Below are 14,686 nucleotides of genomic sequence, written 5' to 3' on the forward strand. Positions count from 1 at the left end.
AGTTTAACTCCTGTTCACTAGTTTAATCCCAGTTTGACAGTTCATATTGAATTATTTTAGCTAAACCCAGATTACAGTCATGCAAGTTTTCCCCTGCCTGAATGATAAAAAAAAGCATCCACACATAAAAAACTGTGCTGGCTTAATCGAAACAATGCAACACCAAGAGTTATAGCTAAAACTCTGTGTACAGCCACTTACTAAGAACACAATGCCCTGCATCCTTTGCCCCCGTTTACGTGCTCGGTGCATCCCTCTCTGGCACTTCTTCCAAGAATCTTTTCTCAGGAATCAAACTACCATATGTGCTAACATGCCTGAGCAGTCCAAAAACTTCCGAAACAGGAGTAATCGGCAAGGAGAGAAACTTCCTGCACTGACAGAAACAGCTACGGAAACGTGGTTGGACTTGATGACTCTGAAGCGTTGCTGGTGGAACAGTCTGACAGACGGACACGCAGGACAGCTTCGGCTTCCTCAAAGAATAAAGCCACAATTTCCAGAGCATTTACTAGAACTGATATGTTGCACAGAGATAGTTTTGCCTCGTTATTATTTCCTATCTAATAGTATACCTTAGCATACAAGATAAAACAGTTTCTTACTGTCCTTGGCCCTAACAGTTGCAGGTTTTATATTACACCTTTAGCTTTTCTTCTTGACTTGTCATAATTTTTGCTTTGTACTGCTTAGTATTCCTCTTCTGTTACTTCTGAAATTGTAAAGTATTTTTTGTTTGACACTGAATTGAGATGGTTTACTACCAGCTAATCTCGTTTCCTGAACGTGCACTCATGACTTCCTGGCTTCAACCATTACACTTAGGAGCTAAACAAAAACTTCTTATTTCAGAAAGTAATTATTTGAGTTTTCAAAATAAATCCAATATATTTAAGTTTTGTTTGACTGTCTCAGAATTAACTAGCAATTTATTATATTTTGTTTGGATTATTGGCTAATATATCATATTACCAACTCAAAAGTTATTTTACATGTCTGGTAACTGGTGTGCAATTTTTAGTCTACTGAGTACTTGGAAGTGATTAGCAAAGCTAGATGGAAAAAAAACTTAAAAAATATATTAACCAATAACTGAAATAATCTTTATAATAAGAAAGTATAATATTGCTTCATATGGTTCATAAACACTCTAAATGAAGTCCAAAATTGAACTTGAATACCTTAAGTGATTCATTTTACACACCTCAGTTAAAACTTTGCTATCATTCTGCATGACTCAGAAATACCCTCAAGACTAGAACTTCATGCAACAAAGCTCTTTAATATTAACTTTTATTCAAGTGAGTGACATAAATGGTCAGCTTCATGAAGGGGTTCAAAGTGCCTGCACCTCGCTGCGGCCCATGGCCCTCTCCCCTCTCTTTATGACTTCATCCAGCCCCAATTATATGCCTAAGAAAGACAAATCTCAAGCTTTCCATTTACCCTTCTGAAATCCATTTTATATTATTAGATTCTCTTATTTCAAATGCCACATCAAATATAGTTCAGCGTCATCTTACTGCAGTGAAGCACAAGTCATATTTCATTATGTTATCCAATAATTACATTGTTTGTCTGCCAGTTCACTCCCATGAACATGTTATTTTGAAAAACTCTGCTGTGAGAGACTCCTCTTACAGATACTGAAAGGAGCAAACAAGACGCAGAGCTCTGAAATGGCACCGAGCACTTTTTGATTCTGTTTTCGAGGCTGATATGTATCAGGACATATGGCAGCATTCAAAACACTACATGCCTCATATTGGTAGGCTATGTTCTAGTTCTTCGCTTCCAGCTATTAAAAGCTGTGTTCGAATTTGACCATCACTTGAATCCATTCAAATTTGTTATTAGATACACTTCTGTAACTCTGGAAAACTCCTCATCACATAGAAAAAGTATCTTCCATATCAAAATTATTAATAAATTAGAGATAGAAACCTTCTCTTCTAAATGTTGGGAACAATAGAATGTGTATGTCAGTTTCTTCTTTTACAGCTACGCACATCAAAAGCATGTATAGACCTACATAAATCCATTGTCAGATGGGACTGAACTGTGTAAGATTGAGGACACATTGTGGTTGCTTCAAAAAAATTCAGTCCTGTTACCCCCACCTCTTTTGGGGACTGTGACGCGATGCGCACGCTACCATGAGCCTGGAACGCAAACTCCTGCACAGGAGCGCACTCAGCACTAAAGCATCAAAAAAGCACCTACCTCTCTACATGTACCTAACAGCTGAGGGACCTCTGTCATTAAATGCCACACTGAATGAAGGTTCTAGTAAGGAGAAAAGTGGGGGATAAATGATAATGAGCTGGCAAAGGTTAATGCCAGCCTTACCAGAAGACCCTCCCTAGATTCTGTTTATTATCAATGGAGAAGGGTGGTCTGGAGTTAAAAGCCTTGATGTCGAGATTTTGATTTACCCTCTCGAAGATGGAATCTTGTTCTCTAACAATTACGCAAAGGCTTTAACCTCAGGAGGCTTACATCAGGCTCTGCATCTCTCTTATTTTTGAGCATGGCCTTCACTCAAGCAGGCATATAATTATAATTATACACAGTGTGAATAGCCAGTGGAATTTTTTAGGTCTTTAAAGTCAGGGACACACCTAAATATTGATTCTAGGCTTAAGCATCGTTATACGTGCTGGGTCTTGTTTGCTTTACTAGGCCAAAATTACCCTTTGTGAATACTCACCAATGTTTCTATATTAAAAATTTTGTGAGCTCGGTGTTGCTGTAAGAGGCAGATAACCCACTTTCTGCCTTGCAACAGGGCAGGTACCTTCTGCAGTTGTCTGTAAGCAGCTCACACTTGCTAAGTATTGGCAGCTCTCAAATCTTTGGGGTGGGGGAAGCACTTGCCTGATACTTGTATCATGATAGACTCTCCATGGGATGATTTTCCTCCAGAGTAAAAGACTGTGGTTCTCACATAGCTCAAAAGTGAGCTTGAGAAAACAGTGATAAAAGGGTATAATTTCTATACGTGAAGTGGCACTGTCTTATTTGCTGCCTCTCATTTTCCACTTTGCTACCAGTGTTAAGACAATACCAAGGCTACCCACTTCTGAAGGGAATCGGTGGTGTCCTGGGTGACTGTTCTGCATAATGACAAGTTCATCTATGACATCAGGGACTGGGAATAGTCAGCCCCTAATAGATCCAATCCCATGTAACTGAACTGAGACACAGATTCATTTCAGATGCATGAAGAAGGCAAGTGACATAAATGTATTATCTCATTTAAAATGCATACAGTCCCAGGAAGCAGGATAGATTATAAGTGTCACTAAACAGTGCGTAGTAAATATAGCATATTTGCAATGCAAGACATATCAGCTAGCCAAAGCCTGAAGTGTTCAGGATTATAGAAACAGATGGCCTGGATGTATTCAAGACTACAGAGCCCAAATCTCTAAGTAGCATTTTCAGCCATGAAATACCAGTTAAAGGCTGAAAAAGTCCCACCTATGCTCAGGAGCAGTCTACATTTGCAAAGGCACAGAAGCCACGGCATATAGACTCTTACACGCACTTCAATGCAATTTAGAAGAACAGTAACAAGCAAACAGCTCCCAACCATAACACCGGAGGCTTTTCTCAGCATCACGTGCACAGCAGTACATTTTCTTTCAGCCAATAAGTGTATGCAAATTCTGTGCTCTGTAAATGAGTGGGCTGCTGCTGCTTAAACAGCATCTTCCATTTATGTCAGCCTCACTGGTAGTAACCCAGGCAGGCTGGACTTGCACATGAATCTGCTTCATGCAAAATATGGAGACATGCTGTTTACTTGGGTTGTCATTTCCTTTGGATGTTTTCCCATAGGAAGCGGGAACCTCCAAGGTATCTCCCTATCAAGCTGTTATATAACTGCTCTTGCTTTATACACTGGAACACATTTCACTGTACAAAGGTATAAAACGCCTATTCTGTGCCCAAGAACTATTGTCTATGAATTCAAGCAGGCCCTTTAGAACACTATAAACAGGAAGAAGTGACACATTTAAAACTAGTGTGCTTATTTTCATAGATACAAGCAAGCAAATAAACACAAAGTAGAAGGGCACTGGAGAAGAGATGGAATCTCCCTTGCTGAAAATATGCAAGACTTGGTTTTATAGGCCCTGGATAACCTAATCTAAGGCCCTGCTTTTAAGAGAAGGTTGAGCCATATTATCTCCATATTGTCCCTTCCAGCCTCAAACCATCTATTACTTTCTGGTAACTTTTATACTCTGGTAAATGCTGGTAGAAGATGATAGAAGAATCAGAGCTAAAATACATGCCTTCTTTTGAGAAAAATCCTTAATTCCTATTGACTATTATTTATGACAGCCGTTAACATAAGTGCTCTGTGTGGTTCTCTGCATTTTGTTGTTTAAGCACCATGTAAGCCAGTGCCTACAACGCTGGCTTGGACCTAGACATTTAAAGAAGGCTGAGGAACGTCACTCAGCTGTGTCCAAACTGGCATTTAAGACACAGATGCACAGTATTCCCCTATCATTATTTCTGCTAGCGTTTCATCTCCTGGATGAAGGATGCCATCGGGTGTAGCAGTGATAAAATGTCACCTCTCAAGGTATCAACCTGGAAAGGCACGGTGGGGAGAGGCTGGTTAATACTGTATCTCAGACAAATACACCAGCTCTCCAGACAGAGACTGAGTATTACCAGAAAACCTTGGGTCTCAGTCTGTGCTAGGCTGACGACAGACTATGTCCTGGTCTCCTATGACTGTAGAAATTACTTCCTGTTCGTTGTTATGCTTTCCCCTTGAGCCTACACGCTGGCCTCATACCTGGACAGGAGTGAATTGAGTTAGGAGAAAACTGCACAGACTGTCTGGAGTACAATGAAATCAGCTGATATACTCAGCAGAAGAGTTTTCACAGTGCCTTTAAATAATACATCTAACGTAATTATTTTAAAATGGACTTAAACTAGGCTGATTTTCAGAAATGAAACATTTCAATATGGGTAAGAAAGGCCATTAAAAAGTAAGAAAGTTAAAGACTAGCCAATGTGCATAAAAGTAACAGATGGTGAAACTTAAGAGTGCAGTAGGGTTTGTAAAATTCCAGCTAAAGTTTTCTGTATTAGCTGAACTTACATTCTTTGTGGATCTCCAAGTCTTGACATAAAAGGAAGAAGATAAAAATTAAGAAACCAACATTTAAAAACAGGGGGCTCTCTTGCAGTCAGTGTTAGCAAACAGGCAGGTAAGACTCAACCTTCTGTATCTGACGGAAAGTTTATCGTGGGAATTCTGATGAGACACGAGTGTACAGGATCGAGCATTTGTAAAGGAGAAAACAGGATGTCAGCTACACAGAATTAATGGAGAAGTGTTTCCCTTGAGAAGCTGGAATAGCTATACTTGAGAGCTGGAGGAAGGGAGAGATGTTCCTTACAGGTCCCTTCCAACTTGAGATATTCTCTGATTCTCAGTGTTGGGGGGAAGCAGCCTCCACCAGCACCAGGCTCAGCACCCCGAATGCTGTGATGTCCCATATTTTGTGGAACACATTGACAGCAAGGTCAAGGTCTGTGGCCATTCAAGAACTGCATCATGCTTTCAACAAACGAGCATTATGTACAAAGAAATAAAAGACAGGGTCAGAAGCAAAACAGGTCTACTGTAAGACTGAGTTTCTTTAAATTGACAAATAATTCTATTTCAGAGTAGTGGTTCTGCCTCAAGCAAAAGGATTGCTTCCTTTAGTCTTTCCTACTTTAGAAATTACTTGTGAATGTCTCCCTAAAGAGAAGTGAAAGGCTATTCCTGACACAGCCTCTCTCCAATATTCAGGCTTGCTTTCTAAATTCCAAAGCATAGGGGAATGAACTCTGAAAGGAATGCAGATCAAGAGCTCCTCTGATGCTTGCTCATGGCCCTGTTTTCTCCTTTAGAGACTGGACAGTGACACTAGGAAGTCTGCCTAACCTCCTCACACCAATCATCAGCTCTTCTTTATTTTGTCCTCCAAAAAGTACATGACTGATCACATGAATACAAACAGCACCAAACTGGTTCAGAAATGTTAGCCTTTCTACACATTGTAGATACAGTGAGGAGACATATTAAAATAATTTAAATTAAAATAAAAAAACTGCTTGCCTGGGCAGACAAGTATGAACCATCTCACATTAAGCTGCCCCAGAGCAACCAGTTCAGCAGCACAACTGGTGGGGTGCACGTGCTACTGATGACTTGGGTCCCATGGTTCTGGGTTGTGTGGGAAGCACCTGACGGTGCCACCAGGCAACCACAGCGGGCAACCACATCAGGCATGTACTAAGAGAAACCTCTCAGAGGGACACCTGATCTGGGCATTCCATGGTCCAAGTCTGATTCAACTTGTGCTACAGTGCAACCCAAATTATTGCTGGAAACAAGCTGTTTGCTTTAACTGGGAAGTGGCAGTATGTTTCAGTAGTACTAATCCATTTCTTGCCACCAACAGTACAGACCCACTTGAGCTTTACAAACTAAGTTTGGGCTTTAGGTAGTCTTTAGTTTTATTCTCTTACACTGCTTCTTCTGCCTGTCTCCTCCGTTCTGTAGTGGAACAGAAAGAGAGGAAAATGACCTTGTTCTTCCTTTTGGTCAATGATCAAACAATTGTTTGAAGACCTTTCCTCTACCCTAAAGAAAACAATGATCAGCCCATAAATCTCTGCTTTTCTTTCCTATTATATCAAGCTTACCACCTCCAGAAATAAGCACATTATCCTACCTCAGGAAGTGTTAAACACTAACAACAGTATGCCTCTAGGTTAACACCTTATGCCACAAAGGTCACAGTTATTAGTGATGCATTTCTCTTGGGGGGGCCAAGAAACCCCAGTGTTGCCATTAATGGTGGAAAAGTTCCCTGCTTGCTGCCCAAAACACTTCTTGGCTCATCTATGAAAACAAATATCAGCTTGGCTTTTGCTAATCAACTTCAACTAGAACTGGGCACTCAAGCCTAAGGATAAACTCTGTTTTGTTTTGGTTTTTTGGGGTTTTTTTTTTGTTTTTTTTTTTTTAAATAAGACTCTTCTTTTCAAACTCTCCTTTTCCATATGTGAAATGTTTTGGCTCAGTTATAGATTGAAACAGTAGCTCTTCCCCTCCCTCTCCCCCACTTGGCTCAAGTCACTACTGTGACTCAATATGTGATTTTGATTTATTAAGACTAATTTCCCACAATGAGCAAAACAAAACACATACAATGGCCCATCTGGGCAAATAATTTCTGAAAATGCTTGCAAGACAAATAGCATAGCATACTCTAAGACACAACACATGAATAATAAACAGGCACTTTAGCATTATATATTCGCTAGCATATAATAATATATGCTGGATTTACATTGAGATTCAGATTTGTCTTATTTTAAAATGCTACATTTTGGTTTAGTTGAGCTGGTATTTCACATCATTTCTGTTTCTATTGAAAACTTGATGCTGTTTTTAATACTAAAAAGTCATTTATCAATTCTAATTAAAATAATTTAATTATATCTCAAGTCACTATATCTAACAAAACCAAACAAGGAACCTGCAGCCCTCAGGCCAGGAAAAGTACACTGATTTCAGGCAGAGATGATATATACCTCAATTAGCAATAAATTACAACATTAACATATGCTTTCCATAAAACAATGCTGCAGTGATGTTTTTTTCAGTGGGACTGGACGAGAATGAGCTCTCCTGTTCTGATTCATGACCAAACTTCTCATTTTGAGAGGAGTCTTAATGCCACGGCAGAATTAAGGTTAGAGCTTCCAAAGTCCTTTTCTTTTTAAAACATAAGGGAGTGTGAGAGAAGAAAACCACTGCACACAGCCCAGTGACCCGAAATGCCAGGCCTTGCACGGGGAGGTCCCACATCTCCAGGTGAACAGCCTAACAACTCGAGTATTAACCAGTCTGCTTTTCTATCTACCCCTGAAGGTACGCAGACAAAGGGAATCTGTGTTGTTCTTCCTTCATGGCCATATGTCTGTATTTTCCAGTAGGAGCCCACCCCTGTCCCTTCCCCTGCACATCCCCCAGCAGCGTCACCCGGGATGTGCAGGTCAGAAATGAGGAAGGGGCACAAATTATTTGTCTCAAAGCAACAGCAGTTTGCAAAAACCTAATACCAGAATAGGATTTTGACAGATTTCAGATGCCTCAGCCTGCTATTTGAATATATTTCTTGTGAATTTTACTCCTCCTAATGGAAGCCTGGACAGAGAAATGCTCGTAAGCAATCATCAACCACCCCCTGTTTAATTGACCGAGAACTATAGCCTTTATCATGAGAAACATTTCCCAGTGAAGCATTCCCATTACTACATAGTCTGCTATATGTTACCATACCCCGATGCACAACTGTGTGATACGCGCCTTTGCAAAGAGGGCTCTTTGCCGATTTTTATTTTTCTTGGTAACAAAAGAGCCCCCCAATAGACAGCAGATGCATTTTCTCAGCTTTGATTAACAAGTCAATGTGAAAAAATGTTACGAAAGCAAAAAGCTACAGACTCAAAGATGGCTTGCTAAGAACTATACATGACAAATCTGCCAGGTTCTTTAAAGAAACCAGAGAGCTAAATTGCTACTAAGTCTTTGTTTATTGTCCCCAGACTGGCAGCATTCATGTATCTTTTCTTACTTTAATTACACATATGATGAAATCTTATGTCTCCAGAATTTTTATACAGCGTACATTACATATATTTACAAATATATTTTCTAAGAAACAGAAACCATACAGAAGACCACACAGAGAAAGATTACGCTCAGTCTTTGAGCAAAGTAGATTGTTTCAAGCATTGGGATGAGTTGTTTCATTGCATATAGATTATGAAAAAGATCATAACATCTCAGAGTTGAGCATTCAGCATTTATATCTGGAAGCAAAGAGATGTCTGATTCTTAGCAGTGGAGAAGAAAAACAGCCTATGAATCTAATAAGATCAAACATTTGGAAAAAAAATAGGATGCTAAACAAACTATATAAATGATGAAGTAATCTGAGATTATAGTTTATTTGAAGATCAGGGTGAACAATTTTTACACATCAGAGCAGGAAATCAAACCAAACCAACAACAAAAAACCCGGTCCATTTGCTCTTTCCTGGCATTGTAAGACTTTAAACATCATTGTTTCAGGTTTCATTAATTCTAACTTTATTTTCCTTAACTATATTCACTTCTTGCTACTATTTATTAATCAGCCAATAACTTCTGTATTAATTCAATTATCACTGCTGTTTACAGTAGGAAATTAAGGTGGCAAGGGCTGTTGTAGCGATGTGAATGCAAAAAGGACCAACACAGCCACAGAAGTGTTCACTTCAATGAAAATCTCTCTTGTACCTGAACTGCAGACAAGCTGAGGCCCAGCTAATCTGCTTTGACCCGGACCATTCAAAACTTGCCCTGAAGAATCAGCAGTCTCTACTGTGCTAAGGAAAGCTTTCTACAGCTGAGTAGGGATGTGGATCCTACGGTACTTGCAAAAGATAAAATTGGCCCCGAGGTCAGTTGGGCAGCATCTTCCACAGGCTCTGACAGTGCATCCTTGGCACAGTGCAGAGGACACTGCTCACCTCCCGTATGGCTGTACAGGATCCTGTATGGCTGTACAGGACCACCATCACAGAAGTACCTGTATGACAGAGCCTGCATGTAATTAATCCTGAAAACCCTGGAAGTGCTACATGTGCACAGACTGTCAGTGCACTGTACTCACTACACAAGTAGGACTGGGGCCCAGCCCCTCTAGTGTGGTTTTTTTTTCCTATTAATCTGTGCATCTGCATTAAATTCAATACCTCAAATTACAGATAGTCTGCTTGGTTTGCCACCAAACAGAGAATTAATATCTCTGGGATTTCCAGATGTCTTGCTTCACACTTCCAAAAGTGATACAGAGCACCTGAAATCCTGAAGAGATGTCCAACATCTCCACATGCTTTAGACAGAAAAAAAGAGCACTTGTTTTGGGAATCCAGACATGTGGCAGTTCTGGGAAAGGTGCTCTGATTTGTAAGAGACACAAGTCTCTGTAGGTTTTGGGAGGTATGTGTGGGGCAAGTGAGAATACTTCTAAGCCTGTTGGGGCTGTTTAAATCTGAAGTACCAGAAGTAATATAGCAACAGTTTTTCTAAGATGATTACCTTTCTTTCTGTTGGATGAAAAGAATAACAGAATATTTTGAGTCTTAGTCCAAGTCAGCTACAACTTTGGATGAAAATCAAACCAACTCGTCTCCACTTAAATCTCACATAAAGTCTATAATGCAATAAATTTCATAGATGTCTAAAAAATATATACACTTTTAAAGTAAGTAGTAGTTAAATGATTTATTTTATTATTCTCTATTGTCTAACCCAATTAAATTAATGTTTGAGATTGAATTATGGCTAGCTCATATTATTTATAAGAACCAACTCAGTGCTGTTGCTTCAAACTTTGCTATGATGGCATCTTTTGTACACAAATCTAAGAGGAATTCAAGTTACATGAATTTCTTTGTTTAGCTGGCAGATCCATGAGACTTTGGTGGAGAAGAAAAAACTATTATGTGGGTCTAGATTCAGCAAGGTTTGCTTTGGCATTACGCTCATTTTAAGTGCTAGGATATTGCATTCCCATCTTGAATTACAGCCATGCCATAAGCATTCATCTCTGACTGACAACAGCAAAACACACTGATTCTCAAAATCTGTCAAGATTAGATATAGGCTAAGACAAATAAGTTAAGCTTGTATAATACTTATTATATTATAATCTTTGAGAACGCCCATGCAGCCGTACTAGCAAAGTTATACTCAAAGCTTTTTTACTTTTCCCTAACATTTTCATTGCTTTTCAATGCAATTGATCCTTCAGGATTTTTAACCTTGGCCTCAGAAACATTTCTGTTTGAACTGTAAAAAGCATTCTGCTAAAGAAAAACATGAAAACATATTTAATTGCAATCATGTGGTGAGAAGTAGTACTTAAAAAAGGCGCAATGGGGAATTTTATGTTTATTATCAGTTGCAGTTCACATCTGCTCTATTCACAAAAAAGGGGGAGGAAAAGATGTTATTTCTAACTGCTAGTTCTTCAAAATCAACCTGGGACTTCACTTGATCTGTTCTTGCATTACTAAAAGTTACTGTAAATTGTAACTCGGTAATTCTACTGCTGCGTGAATCAGCAGCTACAATAAACCCTTCAAATGCCTTATCTGCCAAGGATGCAAATAGCAGTAATTGTTGAATAATATTCTCCAAATTTTACTTCACTTTGGCATTGCAAAGTGGTTATGAAATGGCCTGCTATTTGCATAATCATTTTTTAAAAGAGCAACAACTATGTGGTGAGGATTTAAGTCCCAGATGAAAACAATGAGGAACTGCTAATAGTCTCCGATGAACTGGCATTTCAGCCTAAATGACAGGCAGAAAGGGAAGACACCTTGCATACAGATTATTAGTAACATGCTGGAGTTGGGATGCACAAACTAGAAGAATAATACATTGACAAGAGTCAAGAGGATTTGAGATCAATGTAGTTCTGAATCTCTTGCATTTGTGGAAAAGTCAAAATAAGGACCTAACACAGAAATGGCGGATGTACAGTAAAGACTGTCAGGTTTGGATTTAAATGAATGCCCGAGACTGCCAACCCAGGGGAAGGAGGAGTGATGAGGGAGAGCTGGGGTCCAGCAGTAGACAATAGGAGGTAGAAAGGAGCCATTGAAGGCAGCAGAGAATACATTTGCTGCAGAAGTGGTGAAGAATTGCTGAACTAAGGTACATCTTTTAGAAAAATGGATCCTGTTGATTTGAACGTAGCTGTATTTGACAGTACTGCACAATCTCAGCAAATTTATCTAGCAGCAGATTATCCTGATTTTCAAAAATACACACCTTTGTAAAACAGAATGAGAGAAAGACACAAAGCCAACAGGTCCAGGCTCTCTGAGGGATAGATGCAGCATGGCTGGAACTTTTGTTGAGACAGGTTAATTCTTCTAAAAATCTCAGTGCATTTTTCTCTTACCCAAGAACATGCTTTCTTCTGGGTATTTTTAGTAATATTACTTCAGTGGCAGAAGATTATTTGGGCCTAGACACATCACATCACGTATGATGCACGTTCTGTGCATTTGTTCTCCGCTCTCCAGGCTTCCTGCCTCTCTAGAATTGCTTCTACAACTATTGTGTAAAATGGTATTGAAAAACACCTAAGAAGATACAAAGATATCACCTTATGACTGTTTAAACTCCACCTTACGTATTAAAAAAAAAAAAAAAGAGAAAGAAAAAATCAATTTGCCTATAAAATGAGTAATGGAATTCTGTATAACTCTTAACTCTATACAGTCTACACACAACTGACAAAACTAACTCCTGATTTAATTGGCTTTTCAGTGTCAGGTCTTATTTGTATATTACTATCACAACCAAAATGAAAATTCAAGCAGCAAGAAAACAGCTACATGTATTTGATGATGTATGTGAAAGCCTCAGAAATTTAGCAACTTCTTTGATGCTTTGATCTCTGAAGAAATCTTACTAAAATTACAATCAAAGGAATTTATATTATACCAAGTACTTAAGAGCAAACCATCTTAGGGCAATAATCAGTATTCTGTTTAATCCTTCATCCTTGGAATCCCTTATTGCTAAGCACCTCAATCTGATGGGAGTTACATTTCCTTAAGGATGATATTCTCCTACAACAGAAGTATAAGTAACAGAAAGTAGCACTTCCAACTTAGAGAAAGAGCTAGGAATTGGGTTTTATTCTTCTGGTTAAAACCAGTCCACTGAAGCTGGTTTTTAAACACACATAAGTTAAGAAAATTGGTATGGAGCTCATTATGAGTCTGTTCAGATTTTTATTTTTCTAGAGCAGACAAAGAAATAGAATTTCCAATACACAGCTACTTTTAATTTAATCTTTTTCTAACTATTTCCTATTGTCAGTGTTTATAGAAGCCTATTACACAGATGAGTATATCTAATATTTATAAAGTAAATTAACACTGTACTTTACAACATGCAAAGGCAGATAAATAATGAATTATCCTTTTCATCAATCTGACCACATAACGTCTATTTCACTGTAATATTAAGCACTGCATCAGACTGTTTGTTGTAATCCCCCATGGCAAGTTAAATCAAACACTGTGATATAAAGAATCCCTAAAATACAGCCTACAGAACAGCAGAAGAACATTAGAGGCAAGCAAGATTTAACAAAAACACTAATTACTGGTTAGATTACAGATTTACCACTAGTGGTTGATGAGAGGTAAAGGAGGGTTGTACTTTTGCAGGAGCAAATGAGAGACCAAACCATGACTCCCAGTCACAGCCACAGTCTCAATAACCTCCCACATTCTGACTAAGCAATTCCTCCTCCCGTTTTACCTGTGCAGGTTATTTTTCTTCCTGCACACCCCACGCGCAAAGGTGGAGTTTAATCTTACAGAGGTTTTCTACTATCTATATCCTTGCGCTCCACCACTCTTTAGTGGTGACAAAATTACAAGCAGACTAATGTGCAAACACACCTGACTCCAAACACACTGTTGTAAGCATTCTTGCAAGCTGACAAGAAAACGTGCCTACTTTAAATGAGAATCAATCTCTGTTACAACTGTTAGCTCCAGCTCATTTGGACTGGCATGACTTGGAGAGCTCACAAAGAGGAGTGCTGGAGCAGTAATAATAATCATAATACCAGAGAATCGTACGTTCAGCTTTGAAAGGCGGCAGATGCACCAGGGCTGCAAGTACATCTGAGGGAACCCAAAGAGATGACAGAGGCAGACACAGGTTAATCATGTCTCTGACAAACTCATTGGGAGGTTTTTTCCCTTTTGGGCTGAGAGGCTGGAGAACAAGGCCTGTCAAGGCAATGTTCTCAAAGGTGAACAGTTAATTCATCCTGGAGAACATCCTGTCCTGACTTCAGCATTCCTTACACCCTTATAGACTCATTTTGGTTTTTGATCTGTTTATGCCTACACCATTGAGAAACAGCAAGGAACGAGAGCAACTTTCAGGGAAATAATTTTGCCTCATTAGAGTTCATAAACCAGCTGGCACAACAGTATCTTCAGTTGCCTTTAGTACTAGACCCACTACATGGCTATTTCAGGCCTATTCTCCTGGGAAATATAACATGAGGAGCAGTACCACCCGGTAATTTCAGCTTCAACTCTGCTATCAAACCCAGTGAAAAAATGCTAATATATCTAAAAGTTGCTTACTTGATTAAAGTGCTGAAGTTTATCAATTAAATTGCTGATGAGTGGGTCCAATCCTCTGACTTTCAGCTCTGGATTATTAATCTGTGCCTTCAATCCACTGGAAACAACTCTGCTGGTGTAACTGAAACAGAAAAAAAAAGGAGAAGATTGGCACCACATCCATCAGTATCAAAAATCATATTAAAGGGGACTTAAAAAAAAGCAAATATTTTGCAAATGGGAATAGAAATTTGTAATAAATATTTATGTTTTTAAATACACCCAACCAGAATAAAATCACAGATTCTTGCAGTACCATTCATCACTTCAAACTATTCCATGTCATGAACTGACAACAATTTCATAAACCACAGAGGTTCCTTTCATTCATATTTTAATATTTTAACCTTTATAAGCAGCATGCTCAGGT

The 14,686-nt window shown here is 38.9% G+C and overlaps 1 protein-coding gene across 1 annotated transcript in view; it reads right to left on the bottom strand.

The window, feature by feature from the left end:
• Nucleotides 1-14,686, bottom strand: part of LOC308043590 (glypican-5-like) — a gene marked incomplete at both ends in the record, with an annotated part of 341,547 nt that overhangs the window by 120,825 nt on the left and 206,036 nt on the right. The window contains one exon of the mRNA XM_080349758.1: nucleotides 14,278-14,398. Within this exon, the coding sequence (XP_080205884.1) occupies nucleotides 14,278-14,398 (121 nt within the window). The remainder of the gene's footprint in view (nucleotides 1-14,277; nucleotides 14,399-14,686) is intronic.

This window comes from Nesoenas mayeri (assembly GCF_963082525.1).
Source record: "Nesoenas mayeri genome assembly, chromosome: 9".
Taxonomy (NCBI): domain Eukaryota; kingdom Metazoa; phylum Chordata; class Aves; order Columbiformes; family Columbidae; genus Nesoenas; species Nesoenas mayeri.